The 23,187-nt window shown below is 34.4% G+C and overlaps 1 protein-coding gene across 1 annotated transcript in view; it reads left to right on the plus strand.

Moving 5' to 3' along the window:
- The window catches only part of CNTN5 (contactin 5), a 1,623,595-nt gene that overhangs the window by 1,493,338 nt on the left and 107,070 nt on the right, over positions 1-23,187 (plus strand). The window contains 1 exon segment of the mRNA XM_043997073.1: positions 6,169-6,289. Within this exon segment, the coding sequence (XP_043853008.1) occupies positions 6,169-6,289 (121 nt within the window).

The following is a 23,187-nucleotide window of genomic DNA, read 5'->3' on the forward strand; positions in this document are numbered from 1 at the left end:
ACTTTCTTATTACCAATACTTTCTTAGGGCAAGAGTCTGGTAATGGAATCCCTGGGTCAAAGGGTATGGACATTTTAGTCACTTAATTTGTATAATTCCAAAGTGTTCCAAAATAGTTGTACATATTTATAGTTCTACCAATAAAGTATGCATCTATCTTCCATAACCATTCCATCATTGATTATTCCCATATTTTGTCATCTTTGACAATTTTGTAGCATAGAAGATTAAAAAAAAACTTCAAGGTTGTTTTGATTTGCCTTCCTCTTGTAATTAGTGATTTAGAGCACTTTTTCATAGGGTTGTAAATAGTTTTCAGTTCTTCTGAGAGCTCTTTCTATGGCTTTTAGTAATATATTTGTGTTGATTGTTTACATATTATTTGATACCACTTTCCAAATAAATTTCATACAAAAACTTTCCCCCTTTGACAGCTTCCCTTTATGTCCTGTGTGCATTAATTTTGTTTGTGCAGAAACTTTTCTGTTTCACATAATCATTACCTTTTGTAATTGCCCTCTAGTCCTTGTTTGGTAAAAAAATACATCTCTTTCCCTTAGCTATGAAAAGTTGCTCTTCTATTTTTTTATGATGTGGTCTTTTATATTAATTAAGGTCATGTATTCATTTAAAATATGTAGTAGAATATGGTATGAAGTATTCATCTAGGTCTAATTTCTGTCAGATTATTTTCCAGTTTTCCAGTGTATTCTTGTTCAAATTTAGTTTTCATTATGTATACTCAAACATTTGATGTGCCCCAATTAAAATTTTCCTAGTGTTTTTGAACATCTTACATTTTATTATAAAAGACCATACAATAGCCTAAACGTCCTTATTATTTAGAATATATTTCTTTTTTGTGCATGTTAAAATGGTTCCTGTAATTTATACTTTGTGAACTAGACTAACTAAGGGTATGTGTACAAGAGTAGAAGTTTGTGGGAGTGGGATTTTGTGCAACTTCTGACAGAGTTCAGGAGGGAAGTTCATCCAAAGAGCAAATCTCAAGATTTCCGTTTTTGTATATGTGGTTTATTTGTTTTTAAAATCCTATTTGCTGATAGATTTTGAAGAGCATTTTAAATTCATCACATAATTAGATAACTAGTGATTTGCTGTAGGCTGTGAAGACATGATTAATTATATGCCATTAAATTATTTTCTTATAAATCAGTTTTCTTTTTTTAATCATGTTTTATATTTTTACTTCTGATACCCATTGATGTCTATGCTCCCAGCAGGTCCCTAATCTGCTTACATTATTGCCTCATAGTGATGTGGATTTTTATATAGAATTTATCTGGGTTTTTTTTTATTTGAGTTGCAAAGCCATTTATATAAAACAGGATAAATTACAAAATTTAGTGGCAGAAAAAGAATTGAGAATAAAAATCTCCCTTGTATTTAGAACATGACTGAACCTTCAGTCATATAAAGGCTATCATTGGTCTCAGTTTCATCAATTGTAAGGTAGGGAGATTGAACAAGATGGTTTTTTTTTTTTTTGAGGCAATTGGGGTTAAGTGACAGTGTCACATAGCTAGTAAGTGTCTGAGGTCAAATTTGAACTCAAGTCCTCCTAACTCCAGGGCCAATATTCCATCCACTGTGCCACATCACTGCCCTAGAGAAGATGATTTCTAAGTCCCTTTCTAGCTCTAAAATTCTATGGTTCTGTAAAGGAACAAGGGAACAAATGAGTGAGGAAGCCTGGGGCACTGGATAGGACACTGGCTTGGTAGTCTGAGGACCCAGTTTCAAAAACCACCTTTGATACCAGGATGCCTTATGACTTTGAACAAGTCATTTAATTTTCATAGTCCTCAGTTTCCTCATATTTAATATGCAGGGCTTTAGACCAGATGGCCTTTGAAGACTCCCACAGCTCTAAATGCATTTGTGAGCCTATGACTCTGTGACATATCAAGGCACTCTTTCACTCCCATTCCTAAGGGTCTCTTCAGCTGCCTCTTAGATTGTTCATAGAGCTTTTGTGATACTAATGGGAGCCACCTTAGCGAGTGTGAAGCAGTTTATCAGATTATACATACTTTAACTGACAAAGATCACTGAGCTTATTAGCAAGCATTTCTGAATCATTGGTGTTTTAATAACAAATAAATAAAGATCTGCCTCAACAGGGAAGATTTATATCTTCCCAATTGATAATGATACCCATGTGGCTCCTAAATCTCCATAGCATAGGCAGCCTGAACCCTCTGGCATTTGTTCAATTTGCCCTATCATCAGTCCATTCCTGCTTTGTGGATATTTATACCACATTCACTGTCAACTTGTGTCACTGAATAACTCTTTTATGACATTGAAGTAACCTAACAAGGTAGACCAATGTCTTTTGTTTTTTAACACAATAGCCATTGAATAATAGAATACCAAAAGCAGAATGGAATAGAGAAAGGCATATAAGATCCCCCACAATTTTGAATGTGGAGAAATTGAAACTTGCTCAAGATCACGCAACTAACTAGCAAGTAACAAGGTGTAGATTTATCTCCTGATTCTCATTCTAGTGATCTTCCCATGATATTTTGTCTTCCACTAACACTGAAAATCCTTCTCCCTCTATTCTTCCTAGCGCATTTTAAATTTTATCCACTGAAGCTTTTGGAGTCTACAAATTTATTTAGATTCTACAAAATTCTAAAAAATGCTTACGTAGAATTTGTACAATCTAAAACTTTAACATTAGATGTATATTCTATGGGAAAAAATAAGAGTAAACAAATCATGAAACCTGAAAATGTAAAACACTACCCAATAGTCATCAGGGAATACAATCAGTTAGAAAATTAAATTTATATAAAATTTACATGACTGCAATTGAGTCAGGCAGCACCCAAAAGGATGACTCTTCCCCAATTTCCTATAGTCCATCTATGCCTCCAAACATTGTTGTTCTTGTTTGTCCTTCATTCTTGAAGAGGACCATGACAACAGGGAGGTGATGTCATGACTTACAGTGAATTAGATTTAAGTGAGGCAGGGTTATGCAAAGTCATCAGCCTCACTCTCTCCTCCAGAGCCATTTGAGTCCAGTGGCAAGATTTAGATCAGGAAGACTCCAGATGGCCTTAGGTGGAGTGGGAGACCTTGACCTTTTTAAACTAAACAGGTCTCAGTTTGGCTGAGGCAATACCCCTTCAGTGATTAAGGCTAGGAAAAAAATGAGGCAAAGATTAATTCAAAAGGATGAATCTTCCTCAATTTCCTATGACCCATCTTTATCTCTGAACCATAGTAGACATCCAAAAATATGACTTCCAGTTATTATATAGTAGGCAGTGAATATACTGATTAAATTAATTAGATGTACCATTAAGCTAATCTATGGTATCAAAGAGAACACATTTGTCATTAATAGCTAATTTCCTCATATGATATTAATTAGGCCTTAATCAACTAAGAAATGAAGAGGTTATCTTGAAGCATATAGATTTGAACTCTTTCAATTTAAAACTTTCATTATGTTTATAAATGGTTATTGTTTCTGTCATTAACACAACCAAAATTCTTAATAGTAATAGTCACAACAGATTTTAAAAGGAACTTTAAGTATGCAAAGCAATTTTCTTTAAGGCCAACTTGAAAGCAAAAAAAGCAAATTCATAAAGTTTAAAGGTATATGGGTCTGGACCTATGGCCATAAGATATAAAGTTGTATGAGGCCTATAAACACTCTGCCTTCTGAAGATGTGAAAGGAGTAGACAGTATAGGACAACCAGATGAGGATCATAAAATGTTCTTTGTTATAGTCTTGTATAACAGCTTTTCCCAAGGCTATTAGGAGTGGACGATGTACAGGTGAACAAAAAGAATACACTTTGAAATATTTGTTATGACATTTTAATGCATCCTCACCATATATCCATTTCTTGCCATATCTAGACTAGGAAATCTTAACATTCTTTATGTCATGTGCTCAGAATGATGTTTTAAATGCATAAGATGAAATATATAGGATAACAAAGGAAAACAATTATATAAAATACAGTTATCAAAATATTTTTAAAAGTTCACAGACTCTGGGGACAGCTAAGGTGGTTCAGTGGATAGAGCACCAGCCCTGTATTCAGGAGGATCTGAGTTCGAATCTGGCCTCAGAAACTTGACACTTACCAGCTGTGTGACCCTGGGCAAGTCACTTAACCCTCATTGCCCTGGGGGAAAAAAGCTCATAGGCTCCAAGTTAAGGCTGCATCTTAATAATGTTTGCATGAGGGATTCTTTTAAGTCCTTGAAAAATAATTTCTTCTGAACTTATTAATAAGAAAACAAAATCCCATCATAGTTTAAGACTAGAAAAAATACCAATGCAACCTCATAATGAAGCATTTCCAGATGTAGGAATAGTCTAGGTATGCTTCAGAAATTAGTAGCTCAAACAAGTCATCTATTTCTGAAGATACCACACTTAAAGACCCACCAGCAACTTCTGAAGATTAACCAGAAAACAATATATTCATATTATCTACAATATAAGAAAGCACTCCTAACTGCTAGTGTCATTGTCAGAATTTTCATGATGTCAAACTGTTTGAATAAAGAACCAAAGTTAAAATTGTTGCAGAATATCCAATAAACTATGCTCTAAGAACAAGCAAAGTATTAAAATGTAATTGTCTTATCATAGTATGTATGTGTGTATGTTTTTTTTTTCAAATCTTGGATTTCCTCTACATGAGGAATTCACAGTATGGAAATATTTCTAACAATACAGATCCTCAACTAGGTTGCAACTTATCTAGTCTTAGAAAGTTATCAAGGACACTGAAAGGTCAGGTACTTTGCTCAAGTCCACACTTCTTAGTATGTGTCAGAGGCAGTACTTGTGACCCTACTCTCCACTAGGCTACCTTTACAGTTGAATCATAAAATTATAGAAGTGTAGAATTAGGAAAAACCTCAGAAGCTAGCCAATACACAGTCTACCCATTGCAAGAATCCCATCTACAGTGTTCCATAAATAAGCTATCCTTCTTGACCCAAATAACCATCATATGACTTCATTTGGATCCCAAACAGATTATTTTTGCCTTTCAATTTATTATATCATGCTTTAAACATTCATTTATGTGCTCGGATATTATTAACTAACAGAAATATGGGTAATATTTGAAGCAATCATTGCCAACAATAGACCTCCATGCAAGAGATACCCGGACTCATTTCATTCACTTGTCCTTTGTATCATGGAAGCTTTAAAAAGAATTTAAATTTTATAATATCATTACCTGAAACAAATGTTCATCTAGTTTTTATAAATAGCTGATCTTCACATATGCATCATAATAAAGGAAATCATTTCTTCTCTGAGAGAGCAAGAGACAAAATTAAATAATGAATGGTTTGTTTGCACCATTCATTCTAAAGTATAAGATCATCACAGATCCTGTGAACTGATAAATCCAAAAGGTATTCTCCTTGATGCCTATTTATCACAGTAACTGCAGTTGTTCTGATTATGTTCTAATCATCCTCCAGCCAAGAATAGGGTGTTTTCAGTTTTCTGTGCATGCTATAACTTACAACACTGATTAAGAAAGATTGGTGCTAATCTTAACACCCTGGTCTTGATTGCTATGAAAGGAATTCATCTTTTGCTAAGGAATGTGGTTAGGAGACTAAAAAACAACAGCTCAGGCCTTTCCTGAGACTGTTTCCCATGGCCCAATCCAAGGAGATACTATAGTCAGCTAATATAGGGATCTCTTTTCTGTCTTCTCACTTTCCTAGAAGTTGTTTTGCCCATTAGGAACATGTTCATTCTTAATACAAAAATGTGACAATCCATGAGTAATAAAACTGCATTTTATTGTTTATTGATCATTTTTCTGGAATTTTGAAAGCTATGATAAATTTGAATGTATATATCAAATATATTTCCTAAAAGGGCTTGATTTAGTTGTTTAATCTCTAAATGCAGCATAAACATGTCAATGTCTTTTATCCCCAATTAATAACTGCTTCAAAATAATTAACTTTTCCTTAGAGTAGGACATGTTTGAATTTTGAATTGTCGTAATATAAATTGTAAAGTCCTAAAATGGATACTTTGTCTAAATTTGCAAAGTTCCCCCCTTAAAAACCACCTTGAACCAGGCAGGTTTGCAACATTTTAAACTGGCACTTCATCCCTCTTTCAGCAAGCATCCTCTGCAGATTTAATGATCAGGAACATCCTTCTGATGCATGCTGGGAGATATGGCTGCAGGGTACAGACCACAGCCGACAGTGTGTCAGATGAGGCAGATCTTCTTGTTAGGGGTGAGTATGTTCATAGTGCAGTCTGAAGGCATGATCTCCATAAATTACCATACAAAGGAATTTAAATGCATGTACTTTGAGCATATCAGTACTGTGCATTATACTTGCAGTTTTATAATACATATGTCTTTTTTTTGTTGTTTAACCTTTGTCTTTAGAAGAATATAAATGGTAAATTGGTCCAGAGTTAATGATACAAACAAAAACCAAATTAGAGAAACCAAGGTATTTTTAGTAACAAGAATCTATAAACATCTTTATTTAGTGCAGTTTGGCGGATGGAACTGGTTTAGCCAACAATACCTAACAGAACTTTCAAAATTAAACTCGAATCAATAAGACATTTGGACTTTGTAAGTAAAATTTTAAAACTCCTGGCAAGTAAACAAATTATTTCAATAACTCTTAGATCCTGTTTTTGTGACAGAAAAAAACAAAGAATTTCATGTATAACATGAGGACATTTAGGCCTATTAACTAACAGGGGCCTAAAATATCTGATGTTACACAAAACGTATCTATAAATAATAGTGGTTAGATGCTCACTGTCTTATTGAAACCACAGATCCAAACACATACACACACACAGATAGATAGATAGATAGATACATACATACATACATACATACATACATACATACATATTAGTCTTACACATAAGACTTCTTGAATATCATTGTGTATTGCACGTTATAACCCTTGTTCTTTCTCTGGGCTTATAACTTTCTCATTCTGTCCAAAGGCAGCAAGATCTTATGTTCTGAAATAATGCCTTGACATTTATCTTTCTTGCACAGTTCCTACTAATTATAAATTCATATTCAAAATCTCAAAATTGTGGAAATACTAAAGAGAAAATACAAATTATACAAGTTTTCCAATATTTGTATATAGCCATTCAAATGTTTATTGACTTCTGTTTTATGTTCATCATTGGTAAAAAGAAATATGTTTCTAAGAGAAGAAATGCTATTTCCTCATGTGGAGAGATTCATTCGCCTTTTCCCTCCAAAAAGGCTAGTTGTGTTTCACTTGAGATTATGTGGAGAGTATATATCTTTATTATTGGCCTATTGTAAGTATTCAGCTTACCTAGAGTTTTCATCCCTTTCATAGAAATCTAGTTACCTAAAGTCCACCTTTGTGCTACATTAATGAGTATCATAAACTCCCTTCCCTTTCACAGCAGTCAAGTTTATGGGAACATTGTCATTTCTTCAGCTCACCTAGTCTACTTTAGATTATCTCTATTTATTCTTTAGTACTTGCTAGTCATTTAGAATGCTGCTACTTAGATTGGAGCATTTCAAAAGGAAAAATGCAATTTGGACTCCCTTATATTCTTTTTGGATATTGCAAGGGGTGAATCGAAATAGCATGCTCACATTCTGCTTTGTAAGTAAAATTAAACTAAACAAGGCTTGGAACATATTTCAGGTTTGGCTATTTCATGTTCTGCTCATCTAGCCTTTGGCTTTATGCCTAGGAAATGATAGAATACATAAATTCTGGAATTATACTTGATAGCAATTCCAAACAGGTTGCTATTGTCTGAATATTCATGTAATATTCAATTCAGGAGCTTTCACTTTGCTAGTTTGCTCAAGTAGCCAATTTCCTATTATATATTTGTCTTATTTCTCTAAAATTAACACAAATGGCTCAGTAAATACTACTGTGCTGTCCAATTGGACCAAACTAGATTTAAACCCTGAATTGATAGTTGTTCTTGTCTCCCCCACCCCTTCCACCCCGACACACACTTTTAAAGTTAATAATTCTTAGTGATTAGAGGAAATTAAACAGTTGAGGGCTGTTATTTGTTATATAGAATTTTGATATTGTTTTCATATATCCCTCTCTCTTCTTTTATGCCTCCATTCACTGGTTTACAATTTCATGCATTCTTACAATGCCAGGCTAGAGTATCAGAGTGAAGTTTTTTTAAGTTAAACCATTTATAAAGCTAGCCACAATTTCAGTAGCAAAAGGCTATTCAGAAGAGTGTCATATATGATTGGAGAGGGGAAAAAAGGAATTCCATTATTTATTTATCTCTTTATAGGAGGTGATCACTGTATTAGATTAAAGATTAAGGATTTCAGGAAGTGAGTGAACTATTTTAGCACTGGGATCAAACCAGGTTAGAAAAGAGAATGTTCTTATCCCTCTCACATACTATAAGTAGAGATTTAGGAAATCTACACATTTCCATCTAACAAATTATATTTCTCTTCATCTCATCAAAGTCAGTCAAAACTTGATTTTGTGGGCCGCTAAAGCTAGTATTGCCTGTGTAGACACCAACAATTTCTGTGTGGTACCTCTTATACTTTAAGGACTATCTGTAATACTTATTTCCTCTGTGGCTAAGGCTATATGTTGTCTGTGAATGTCAGAAGTGTTATTTGCCTCTAATCTACCATTATCATCCTCTAAAAATGAAATTTCCCCATAAATAATCTGAAATATAAAAATCACTTGTTTTAAGCATTTAATATTCAGTGAAGCAGTATTACAATGGCATTATGTATAATTTGGAAAAGCATAATAGAAATAATGAATATGCTAGAGGAAATTATTCTGGTATAGTATAAAATAAAATTGAGACACACCTGAACAACTGTCCACAATTTTAGAGACTTGTTCTAGTAAGACATAACACTACGGATGGTATGGATAGATGATACTATAGGGAATTCTTTTTTAAATCAATACAACTATAGTGTTCTATGGGAGGGGGGAGTGGGTGGTTAGGGAAGTAAAGAGAGAGATAGAGAGAAACATTTACTCTCACCAATGAGGATATTGAAAAGAACTAAGCCTCTTGGACAATTTAAAAGGATATGTCACAATAAAAATAACCTAATAAAAGTATCAATTTTCTTTTATAATAATATAAATAATACAATTATCAGATCATACAGAAAGACAAATTTATACTGAGGGCATAAATACTGCCTAGGAAAGTAGTAGCATGACTTTCAGGGCTAAAATGAGTTAAATTTAATCATAAAAAAAAGCGTAGGGTAGGAGGTGCAGCTACCCCAGCCCTATCCAGGGGAAGCTCCTAAATCTTTATAATTTCATGATATGCATTACTATTGCTAGTCTACTTTGAAGTACTTTTCAAAACGGCCACAATCTGTGGAATAACCTTGGGATTTTGGTGGTGAAGGTCTATTATGACTTGCTCTCAGAAAAAAAAAAATCACCTTCTTGGTTCCTTCTAGACATGTGCTCTCTGTGACCCAAAGTTGGATAACAGTCCCATCCCTTACTGGAATGCATAAGAATTCACTAAGTCAATGGAGATAATTTCAAGAGAAACCTTCAAATCACCCTCCCTCAGCTTCATCCTTGCAATGTAAAAATCAAATACTGTTTTTCAAACCAATTTATCTTTCTTCTCTCAAACTTTCCTATTCTATTTCTCCCTTGAAACTTCCCCTACTTTCTTCTGTCCAATAAGAGATTGCTCGTATGAACCTTGAACTCTGGAGAGAGTCTGGGAATGGGTTTATGAATATAGGAGTTATCTACAAAAAAATGACAGTTGAACCCATGGAAGCTCATGAAATCACTGAGAGGGAGAGTATAGAAAGATGAGTGGGATCAGGAGAGCAAATTGTGATATGCCTTCCAGAGTGTGGGCCATGGATGATGATACAGCAAATGAGACGGAGAATAAGCAGGCAAACATGGAAAAGGGGTACTATGAAAACCCAGAAAAGAGAGAATATCTAGGAGGAAAGGGTGGTTAACAATATTAAATACTGTAGAGATGTCAAGAAGGATGAGAACTGAGGAAAGGCTGTTCCACAAATATTTTATTAAATTACATACTATAAGGAAAATCTATGCTAGATACTTGAGAAACAAAGAGTTACCCTTTTAGCTGTAATATCATGTGATGTTTCCCCCTCAAGCTCACAGAACTGTACAACTTTGCACTGAGGACCTTGTTATAACAGAGGCCACAGGAGAGGAGAGTTGAAGGATTTTCTTTCTTCTAAATCCGAAAGTATAAAGTATTACTATTCTCAGGCCCAAAGGGGATGAATCTATTTCAGGGAATATTTGATATTAATTGTGTTAAGAAGGAAGATAGCTGGGCTTGGCTTCTTCTTTACAGCACTATACTAGTGAGACATGAAGGTCATGATAATAATGGAATCATTCTAGAGGTTTAAGCCTGACTACTTTTCATAAATACAAAGCATAAAATTGCACAAAATATTTAAGACAACTTTTCTTTTATTATTTCCCTTTTCTCACATTTGTGTATTATGCAGTCAACTCAGTTTCTCCAATTTTTGGAGGTTGTTGTAAATTCAATATTACGGAGCTGCACATACCTTTAGAGTGATGAGAGTTTGGGATTTTAACTTATTATGAGGTTCCATTGTTAAGAATATAAATTAAATAGCAATAGGAAGAGAAACTGAGTTTGTCAGTATACTACAATGTATGGGTCCTAGGGAAGGGAATCTCAGTTAAGTTGAGGTGCAATGAAAATTATGGCTCATTTCTCATGTAATTTTCTTAGGTGTAATGAATATACATTTACAAATCATGCTCATAATTCACCTTAAGGTTTTCAAAAACTGTTTCTCATAACAACTCTGTAAGTTTACACCTGTTTTTGTCACCATATATGGATAGCTGAATTGAATCTCAGAATGATGGAGGGACACCTGGTGAAATATCAAAGGCAGGAGTCTTAAGTCTCTCCTGCCTCTGATCCCAGCACTCTTTCCATTACAATGAACTGCCTCTGGATATTAATAAGTATTAATTAGGAAATGAATATTAATTAGAATTTAATTCAAAAATAATTAATTTAAAATAAAATCTAAAGTAAGAGCAATTGTTTCTACTTACTTGGAGTAAAAATAATACCCCTTTTTTAAGGCCTTAAAAATTAGATAGAATAAAGTTTTTACTTCTGAAGCAAAGTACAGCAGATTGAAAGATGGCCTTGAAGCCAAGAAAACCTGGGTTCAAGTCTCACCTCTGACATATACTGGCCTTATGATTCTGAACAAGTCATTTTAACCTCTCGGTGCCCTGGGTAACTCTTAATAAGTTATAGAGAAGGTACATAAATAGTTTCCTCACTTTTCCCTGTATTAGTAAAATCATATGTCCAATCTCTACCCTATATTTAAACAATGGGATAACATGAAGATTCTTGGCTTGAGTTTGGTAATTAGCTCTCAGCTTTTTGGCTAAGATCAAAATCTTGGCTTCAGTCAATCAATCAATAAATCTACTATGTACCAGGTTCTGTGCTAAGTGCTGGGCACCATGTTAAGCCCTGGCTTCAGACAAGATTGTGGATATATTGCAAACTTTTCACTGATTCCCCTATCTTGGGCTCTACCTCCATACACGTTAGTTTGAATAAATGCAGCTTACCTTTCTTTTTTGTCTTTTTATCTAATTTTGAACTTTGGCTTATTTTTTTTTTGCTAATTGCATTGCTGTCACCCAGATAGAACTTTATAGAGTTATACAGACTAAATAAAATATCTGTTGTTCTGATGAAACTCATCTAATATAAAATAGGATTTTATTTGCTATAAAGAAATATTAGTTTTCTCTGGGGCTAAATTTGCCTTCTTTGTAACTGTGCTGGCAGGAAAGTGGAAACAAGGCTATATCAGAATAGCAGAACTCTCTCATTTGACTGTGACTTCTGTGTTTGGGCTATGAATTCATGATTTCTCTCACCCTCGTCCACCCCCCCCCAAAAAAAAAACCACAACCCTGGTTAAAAGAGAAAAACAGGGGCAGCCAGGTGGTGAAGTTAATAAAGCACCAGCCCTGGATTCAGGAGGAACTGACTTCGAATCTAGCCTCAGACACTTGACACTTACTAGCTGTGTGATCCTGGGCAAGTCACTTAACCCTCATTGCCCCACCAAAAAAAAATAAAAGGAGAGAAAACATCAGATAAATGCTTAACTTATCTTTTTTCATTGACCTAATGTCAAAGAACTGATTCGTTTGATTTAGGCTTGCTAATTTTAAATTCATTTAATTTAATTGATTTGGTTGCTTGACTGAGCAGATCTAAAAATACAGTCAAAACAATTCAACAAATCTGCATGTGTGTGTTTGAATATGTGTGTATATGTCACTGTGTCTGCATGCATGTAAACACAAAATTAGTAATTAGTTTAGGGGTTGGGGTAAGGAAGTATTGATTAACATAATATATAGAGCACAAGTGATTGAATGAAACAATTTTTTACTTTTCAACTTGTCAGTTTAGGATTATATGGGTACAACATCCATTGCTCACAAAATTTTCTTAGCAAAAGCTTTGATTGACTTTTCTATTCCATTAAAAAAATTAGGCATCTAAGGACTATATTATCCTTGTCCTTATAGATATCAGTTCAAAAAATAATTACTTTTAAAATATTTTCATAATAAATTTTATACTACTAATTAATGAGAAAACACATTCTGGAGTGTTTTCTTTTTTAAATTATTTGAACATTGCTTTAAATATCTACTTTTCACATTTTATAGCTAGAATGAACTTATCAATGATTGAATTCCAGGACTATCATTACAATGAGAGACCCTGTGTTCAAATCCCATCTCTGATGCTCATACCCATTGTGACCTTAAGTAAATCATTTAACCTCTCTTGGTCTTAGTTTCCTCATTTATAATATGAGGACATTGGACTAGATGATTTCTGAAGCAAGTGTCCCCCATATCTGAATCTATGATATTATGATATTTTTCTAAGTTTATTCAATGTCCAGTGTCACTCCAGGAGGGAAATATTGGATTTTTTCTTTTTCTCAGTTGTCTTTCCAGATTTTGGTGTAACTTGTGGTTGTATTAACTAATCTTTTCTTAGTATAGCCAAATATGTCATTTTCCACAAAACCAAAGAAACAGAATTTTATACATATATATATATACATAAAAACATACATGTATATATGCATATGAACCGTGTGTATTCATATTATCATAGTAGTATTGAAGTGCAGTGTACAAATACCCAAGTTTTTAACAGAAGGTTTGTGGTCTGCTGGTGTTCAACTAATGACACAACCCATCTCCAGACGAGACAATGGCAGAATGGTAAGTTTTTAGACTGCTTTAAAACTTAATTTCATTTCTTTCACACAAGGTTTGGCCCACTGTCATTCTAAAACAATTATCTTGTTTCCTTACAGTATAAGATACCCCATACTTTTATTTCTTCATCAGTCTTCACTGAAGCCATTCCTCAGCAGATTTGATAGAGAGAAAAAAAAAACTTACCTTACTCAGAAGAAACTACTCGTGCCTTTTTTTTACTGTTTTAAAACTGCAGATTGGCTTTTGTTCTTCTGACAACACCTGGCAAAGGTAATGTCTCCGTTTCACTACATACTCTTTAATTTGAAATTACAAAGCCAATTAGTTCTCTAATGAGTTAGAGCAATTGAGGTGAAAGAGTCAGAAAGAACTCTTCAATGCCAGATGAAGTGTGTTATTGCCAAGAATAAGAATAGATGAGCAAAACTTAGTAAAGGTGATTCAGATTTTTAAAATTCTTCCTTTTCTTTTCTAAAATGTATGATTGGTGTTGTTTATGCAAACAGGGCAGAATACAGTTAAACAGATTTGTATTCACATTTGTAATTCTTGGAAACCTGAGCTGAAATTCTGCATTTTTTTTTTTGATACTTAAGGGGAAGGGAAGGGAACAAGCACCTATTAAGAGCCTACTGTGTGCTAGGCACCATGCTAAGTGACTTATAGCTATTATCTCATTTGATCTTTATGAAGATCCTTGAAGTGGTTGCTAATATTATCCCCATTTTGTAAATGAAGAAACAGAGGTTAATTGACTTGCCAAGGGTCAAAAAACTAATATCTGGGGCTAGATTTGAATTGATTGTTTTTGTTTTTTGTTTTTTCTGACTCTAGGTGCAGTGCTCTATTTAATTTGCCACCTAGCTGTCCCTAATAAGAAATGACTGTATCTGAATACTATAGGACTACAGGATCACATTTTTTTTATAGTTTAGGGAAGTTTGGAGGAGTAACCAAAGACTAGAATGAAATTGAATGTATTGTCTAATTTTAGAAAATATATGGGGCAGCTAGGTGGTGCAGTGGATAGAGCACCGGCCCTGGAGTCAGGAGGACCTGAGTTCAAATCTTACCTCAAACACTTAACACTTACTAGCTGTGTCACCCTGGGCAAGTCACTTAACCCCAATTGCCTCACAAAAAAGGAAAAAAGAAAATAGAAAAAAAAAGAAAGTATATGCATTAAAACAGAAAATAGTGTGGACAAGTTGGACAAGAAAGCAGATGTAGATAGGATGAAATCTATAGTAAGGACATTTGCAAGGTTACTTACTATGGAAAGGATAACAAATTTCCATAAACTCCAGGCAGGACAGAATTCAAGGACAAGAGGGAAATGATCTATAGGACTATACTACTAGAAGAAAAAAAAAGCAAATTTTGACAGGAACAAACAAGTATCCAATTCTGTGCTATGACAAGGTATATAAAATGTTTCCTGATAGCAATTAGTTTATTGTTTTTCTGCGAGTTAGCATACCATCTCATATTCTGATTTTCCAGGGAGTATTTTACCCCATCATGGAAATACAAGTAACCATATCATATTCATTAGTAGACCATTTTTCCCCAAATTGTGACTTCATAACAATCTTTTCAATAGATATTAAAGGACTATATTTATGACCCTTCTGGAGTTTTTCAGCCTTCCAGAAGATTCCAGACCCCCAAAGAAGCCAAGATCAATCTGACCATTTTCATATCAAGACCAGAGAAGAAACCCAAGAGGCTAGCAATGGCTGATCTAGAGAATCAGTTAAGTGAGAGGACCTGAAGCTGAATCCCAGTTTTACAACTTCTTGCAGCACATCTGTGAATTTGGACTCATCACAGCCTCTCTGGGCCCCAGGTGCCTCATCAATGAGGAGATTGGAAAGTCTATGATCCTATGGCTAAAACAACCCAATTACAAAAAGTCAGTCAATCTTATAATTTTGTTAATCTTATGACAATGTCTATCTTTCAGTGTCCCTTTAAGATAGAACTATTTTGACTCCAAAATTATCAACTATTGTTTAACATAGAAGGAATATAAATGAACATAAGATTATTTCTTCTTCAGTCACTATGGTGAATATCTCTAATGATCATAGATTCAGAGTTGGAAGGGATATTAGAGGTCAATCCCATTCATTAAATAGAGGAAAAAACTGAAACCCAAACAATTTACTTGACTTGCCTAAGATCACACAGACTATTAGTGACAGAGCTAGAATTAGAATTGAGGCCCTCTGACTCCAGATCTGAATGTAGTAACAAGAGTCATCTCAGCTCTTCTGGACATTCAATTATAGAAACTACTGTTTTCCTGCAGCATATTTGTCTCTTGGCCTTTCTCCCTATGAACTGAGGTTCCCTCTTGTGCCAGGGTTCTTTTCTCCACCTTGTCCTTCCAGACAGACTCTAAGCAAAATTTAAAGACTTTTTTCAGAGTGCATGGGAAAATTTCTGTGTATGGAGCAAAGGTTGGTGAGTTTAGCTAATGATTTTGACCATATACCATGTTGTAGAAGCTGCACAGACAACCCGGTGCTACTGCTGAGTTTTTTTGTTTGTTTTTTGGGTTTTTGGAGTGTGTACTTGTGAAGACGAAGCCTGAATGAAGGCATTAGGTAGAACTGCTTATTCCAGATGTCTTGAAAAGTCACTACAGGTTTAAATAATGCAAATAGTTTTAAATAGCTTAAAACTACAGTAAGACTTTTGGAGATACCTTGTACTTCAGTTGTATTTTAAATATAGAAATGTTAATGATTGTAATCATGTCATTTATGAAAATTTTTCTTCTCGGGAAAATTGATAAATATATATCTTTTTCTATGATACTTTTCAGTAATACCTGTGTGGCAGGCTATAAGACTATTAAAAAACAAAAACAGATGGGGCATCTAGGTGGTGCAGTGGATAAAGCACTGGCCCTGGATTCAGAAGGACCTGAGTTCAAATCTGACCTCAGACACTTGACACTTACTAGCTGTATGACCTTGGGCAAGTCACTTAACCCTCATTGGCCTGCAAAACAAAAACAAAAACAAAAACAAAAACAAACAAACAAAAAAACAGAGTTCATTTTAGGTCATTTCAAAGAATATTAATACCATAGAAGTAAGAGGAGCACATCTGAGATTCTAATTAAACATTTGGAAATTATCTTGTATAGAATATTTAAATCTATTATTTTATAAGTATAAGTAAGATTAAACCCAAAGCTATTTCATTGATTCACTTTAAGTTTGCAATGAAATTATACCTTAGGGTTTTTTCCCTTACTTTTTTAAATTTTTGGAAGTTTTTTGGTGTTAGACATCAGTATAAATTAAAAATAAAAAGGAAAAAATAAAGGAACCTGGGTTCAATTCCAACCCCTGATGTATACTGACTGTATGACCCTGGACAAGTCACTTAATGTCTTAGTGCCCCAGGAAACTCTCTAAACCTGTATAAATTAAAGAGGTGTCAGTGGAAATGTCCTTTAGCAATGTAATAGCATTTCCAGTCTAAAAATAAAAAAGCAAATAATTTTGTTGCTAGATTATATTTATTTCCAAATATGTCCCTCTTCCTTAACCCCTGAGCTATCTCTTGTAACAAAGTATTAAAAAGGAGAAATAAGCAGTTCAACAAAACCAATAAATATATCAGCTGACACGTATGAGTATACTTGGCAGCTAAGTGACATAATGGCCTTGGAATCAGGAAAATTTAGCTCCCTGAATTCAAATCTAGCCTCAGACATTTACTAGCTGTGTGACCCTGGGCAAGTCACTTCACCCTGTTGACCTCAGTTTCTTCATCTGTAAAATGAGCTGGAGAAGGAAATGACAAATGAGTCCAGTATCTTTCCCTAGGAAAACTCAAAAAATGAGGTCATACAGAATGAGGAATGACTGAAATGACGGAACAACAAGAGTATATGTAATATTCTCTATACATAATCCCTTACCTGCATAATAAGGAGTGAGTGGTTATACCTTTGTTTTTAATTCATAAGATCATAGACGCACAGATTTGGAGGTGGAAGAGACTTTAGAGACAATCTAGTTCAGTCCACTCATTTTATAATCAGGAAACTGAGGCCTCAGTAAGTTGACTTTTAAAAGATCATACAGGTCATAAGTGGGAGTCAGGATTCAAACCCAGGTCCTCTGACTCCAAATTCAATAAAAGAAAAAAATCTAAAGGCTTTCTTCCCCCTTCCTCCTGCTCCTCTTTCTGCTTATTTTCATTTTCATTTTCTTCTCCCTTCTGTTCATTTTCCTCCCTCCTCTCAGCCCCTTTTCTTTCTTCTTCCCCCTTCCCTAACTCCTTTTCCTCCTCCACTACTCTGAGTATTTAATCAAGTGTACCAAATCATCAGCAGGCTCAGATCAACCTGGTAAATAGACATTTTCATTAATCTCAGAAAATTATGATACAAAACAAGTCTCTGAATTATGCTTTGTTCTGGAGGTTATTGGATCATATAATCATTTCTTTCAAGCCAACTAAAGTAATAGACTGTTATTAGTAAACTTGACTTAAAATACAAAGTCACAGTTGCCAAGACATTCTATCACCTGAGCCTCATTTATAAATCAAAGATAACTTATTTTTCTCACAAACTTGGCTCCCAGAATGTTAAGCCAAAATAATAAGAGACATTGATCACATATGACTGAACCAGATAGGTGGTACTACAGACTCTTTCCCTGTAATCCATCCGTCATCATGTGCATCTGTTACAAATGATCAAGCCTCTCAGGCCACCATACTTACGTATCTTTACTAGAGTATATTGTCTCCATTTCTCCAAGTGAGTCAGAGTATCTCCAATACTCTTCCAAGTTTACCATCAGTCTCTAAGAGCAAGAATCTGTCAGTTTGTTCCAACAACATTGGTATAATTCATCCCATGGTGGTATAGAAAAAAAATGTGGAAAATAGGCCACTAGCCAGAAGGAAACCACTAAGAAAGCTCCATTTCCAAGAATTCTATTTTCTTATCTCTAAGCATCCCATTCTTGTTAAGTCAAACTCTGAAAAGCCAATATTAACTCTTTTTCAGCCCTTAGATGACTACTGATTAACCCAGCTAGTTAGAGCATGAAATTAAGAAGGCAAAATTTCTGAGTTTACATCCAGTTAATTAGTTTCTGTTCCGTGTCCAAAAATTGAACACCTAACCCAAACCAACCATTTTGCAAAAACTTGCTATTAGCATCAATCTAGCCTGACTATGAAAAAAAAAATACCAAACATGCCCTATTAAAGGATAGTATATTACTGGATTAGAATAGTAAGGAATACCTGAACTAGAATTTGTCTTAAGGCCTAACACCCCATGCAACATTAGTATCCTTTTTGTCTCAGGGATACTAATTGTGTGATGCTAATGACAACAATGAAGAGAAGAAGAAGAGGAGGAGGAGGAGGAGGAGGAGGAGGAAGAGAAGAGAAGAAGAGGAAGAAGAGAAAGAAAAAGAGGAAGAGGAAGCAAGGAAGGAAGTGACATTAATATAATGCTTGAAGCTATGCAAGCCACACCAGATACATTATTTCATCTGAGCTAACCTACTTCATAGTACAGTTATGAGGAATAAGTAACAAGCCTATCTATAAATAACTCAAGAAGAACATGCTAAAAGATGTTTAGCAGTCTATATAGCCATATATTATTCTTTCTATACTAATTTCCATGGCAGAACTTTAATGAGTCATCCACAATAAAGAGTTTAACAGATTTATAGAAGGCTTTCCAGAAACACCATGCCTGGCACATTGTAGCTCCCCATACGGTACTTTCTTCAAAGATTCCTTTATTCATCTGTCCTCAGCTTTTATGTAATACTAACTTAGGACATTAATCCTATAAAATTTTCTTCAAGTCAGCATCTGGGTTATTCATGTTTTTAAAATAAATTATTTGAATTGCTTTAATAATTTTTTCCTCTTTGAACAATAAAGTGTCTTTTTTTCCTTTCAGATGCAGTTTCTCTCAGTGGATGGACAGCATCACTTTTCTGTTAGAAATTAGATACTGTGGACATCTTTTAGTCATGTAAAATTATTAAATACTTAGATCTATTTCATTGCCTGAAATCATTGATTAATTTCCCCAAAGCTTGTTGTAACTGGGTAAACAGTTTCTATATTTCCTAAAATGAAAAATCATAATCTTTTCAATTGGTATTTAGCCTGTCTCCCTGGTTTAGGCACTTACTGATTGAACTCAAACAAACTGAAGCAGAGAATTAAGTCAATTATTCCAGGTATACAGGCCACCAACATTTATACTATATATTTGTATGTTTCAGATGAAAAAAGATTTGGATGATGTCATTAGTTCTCTGAGCACCTTGAATACCTATAGCCTCAAGGGTTCATTATAGCCTACCAATAGTACATTTTAAAATATGTTCCCCAAACTTTTTTGATCTGTGACTACTTCTTTTACAAATTAAGCTTTACCAAAAATTAATGAAATTAAAGTTCCTGTTGAATGTAATACCAAAAATGACAGTGCTAATAGTATTACCAAAAAGTATAAATATAAACATTGCCATATTAAAATTAAAAAACAACTAGCATGTATATAAGAACTTTAAAAATGTTATCGCATTTTATCCTTGCAACAACCCTGGGAAGTAGCTGCTTTGCCATTCCCATTTTACAGATGAGGAAACCGAGGCAAATAGAGGTTAAATGATTTACCCATGGTAATAGAGCTAGTGAGTGTCTGACATAGGAAGTGAATTTAGGTATGCCAATTTCAAGTCTAGAGCTCTATCCATTGGTATTGCATGAGACCATACAGGTACCACCTGGCAACCTCAAAGAAAATACCACTGATCTTGAAACCATACTTAAATAATTATTGTTCTGTTGTATTATAATGATGATTTACTCACCAAAATTGTCATAATTTGAATTTTTTCTGGCAACCATGTAATCCCATTTCAAAGGAGTAAACTAGAGAAGCCCAAGGGTTTCACCAGGGACATCTGGCCCTCTCTCCCATGATCCCTATTATCCCCTCTCCTCCAAATGCTATTAAAAATAAAAAAATTTAAAAAAAAACACCTTTCCTGGATTAAGCAGAAGGAAATATAGACAGAAAACAAGCTAACAATGTGGACAATGATAAGAATAAGTAGCTAATATAATATAACCCCCTGAAAACAACTGACATTCAACCTGAATTAAAGAAATCTTGATGTAATTAAAGGAACAAGCATACTGAAGGGGATGGAGGGTTGGGGTTGGAAGTAGGAGAGAGCCCAGAAAAACAGCATGATCTGATTACAACCATGTAGATGTAGATGAGAATTGTTTGAATGTCTTATCTACATGACTTTGACAACATTTTCCCATGATTTTCCCCAACACAGATATGAATGCTTTTAAAATATGTTGGTCCAGACATTTAAAATATGAAAAATAATTGAAAGATACAATGAAATAGTTGGTAGGAGTATACTGGATAAGAATATAGGGATTGCTTATGATCTAAAGTTTTTTAAGGAATACTTGGACATATATTACAAATATTACACATCAAAAATCAGCAGTCTCACCCCTTCCCTCTTCTCATACTCCCAGTTAGGATTCCTACATAAGATGATAATGTTTATACAGATCTAGGGGAAAAGGAAAGAAACAGGAAGATAAATGAGTTACACAGTGCTTGGGAACAGCAAGATGACACCCCACAATCAATCAACAAATTCTTATTAAACACCAACTATGCTCTAGGCACTGTGCTAAGTGCTGGGATGCAAGTACAAAGAATGAAATAATTACTACTTGCAATAAGCTCACATTCTATAGGTAAAACAGAAAATACATACAAAAGATATGTACAATACACATAAATATAAAGCATATAAAATAGTTCAGTACAAGATAGTTTGGGAGTGTGGGTGCTAGTAATTTGAGGGTTTTGTGCAGAAAATATTCCCTGAGGTTTCCCTTTTGGAAGCACTCTATGAGGCACAGGTAAGGAGAGAGTGCATTCTAGACATGAGACTAGTGTAAAAGCTCAGAAATCGAAGGTGGAGGGTCATGTGTGAGGCACATAGACAAGAGCTTGAATAAGTCACAGAGAGGGCTAGGAGTCCAATGAGACTGAGAAGATAGGGTGGAGCTAGGTTGTACAGAGACTTAAAAACCAAACTGAGGACCTAAGATTCAATAGGAAGTCAAAACAAGATATAATCAGTAGGTTTCTCCTTTCTTGAAAACCCAATCAGCTCCCTACCAAGCAACCTTTGGAGATTAAAGGTTGTTACCACAGACTTTTCTGTGCTATTACAGATAAGCTTTTTAGTATGAAATGTCCTCTGTGTTCATTATCCCATTATTCATTATTTAAGGAACTCATTGTCCTACTCCATGTCAGGAAAACACCAGCAGCTCAGACTGACACCAGTTGTTTTGTCCCAAACTCCTTCTGCTTCCTTGCCACCTTCTTTCCCATTTTGCTATTCTTCACGACCCTTTGGAATGGATCCATGACAAATAATTAGTAATTACTATATGAAAAAATCCCAGACCTCTCATCTATAAGCAACAAGAATGATGTGGATGATCAAAAGTCCATTTGATGAACATTTGGTTTATCGAATTAAAGGAGTAATTAAATGGATTTTAATTTGATATTGGCAAGTATTTGCATGATTAGTAAGTGAGTTGTGAGGTTTAAGTTTATGTAAGGATGTATAGTGGAAGTCTTCGACTAAATATGAAAAAATTAGTTCCACTTCTGTGACTGGCTAAACATATAACTATAATTTGATTGCTGACATATTACACTTTGTCAGAGCACTGAATTTGGATTCAAAAAGCCTTGGTTCCTAGGTTTGCTACTCATTGCTCTGCTACTTACTGTATGACCTTGATCAAACACTTCTCTCTCTGAACCTTAGTGTCTTCATCTAGAAACTAAGGGAGTTGAGTAGGATAACCTCCTATGATCTCATTACTACTAATTCCTTTATAAAATGAAGAAATTAGATGAGATGACCCTTTGTGGCTCCAAAATTCTATGATTCAATTCAAAATTACTCAGCTAAATTATGACTTCTAGCTCAGTATCATGACATCAGAATAACTATGAGAATTCTTTAGGTAATAAAAATGTCTAAGTTGTGCCTGTGTGTATGCATGTATATGCTTAATTTGCAAAAATCAGTTTTTAAAAGACCAAAAATATTTTCTCTTTGTAGAAGAGAAAACTATTCTCAAGCTAAACATTATAGCCATGAGATAAATTAGTGTGATTAGTAATATATTTGGGCTATTATTCAATACAGATTAATCCAATAACTGCTAGAAGAGTGGATGGTCCACAAGAAGATGGCATCTCCACCAAGATTAACTGCATCACAGGGCATTTATGGGTGGTCATTTTCTGAATAAAGCTGACTAAGGAAAATTTGAGCAGACTCTGCACTTTTACACTGAATTGTATATTCTCAAATAAAAATTTGATTTGGGGGGTTCTAAACAATAACAGCCCTAGGGAGAAAAGCTTCCCAGCTTAACTGTCCAGCTGACACTATGAATGATTACAGCTGAGCATAAAACATAATGAGATTTTCACTAAGTGAGTGACATCTGCATAGCTCTCAGGTCCTGGCTAGATGGCATATATTTTTCATCATGGAGGCATTAATCCCTTATTATTATCACTTTTAAAGGTGCCTTATGTTAACTAATAAAGCTTTTTCACCAAACTTTAACTTTCAGAAAAAGGATTAAATGTTACCAATAAAGGCAACCTTTACAGAAGCTTAAAAATAAGAGTT

This window comes from Dromiciops gliroides, chromosome 3, assembly GCF_019393635.1.
Source record: "Dromiciops gliroides isolate mDroGli1 chromosome 3, mDroGli1.pri, whole genome shotgun sequence".
Classification (NCBI taxonomy): Eukaryota; Metazoa; Chordata; class Mammalia; order Microbiotheria; family Microbiotheriidae; genus Dromiciops; species Dromiciops gliroides.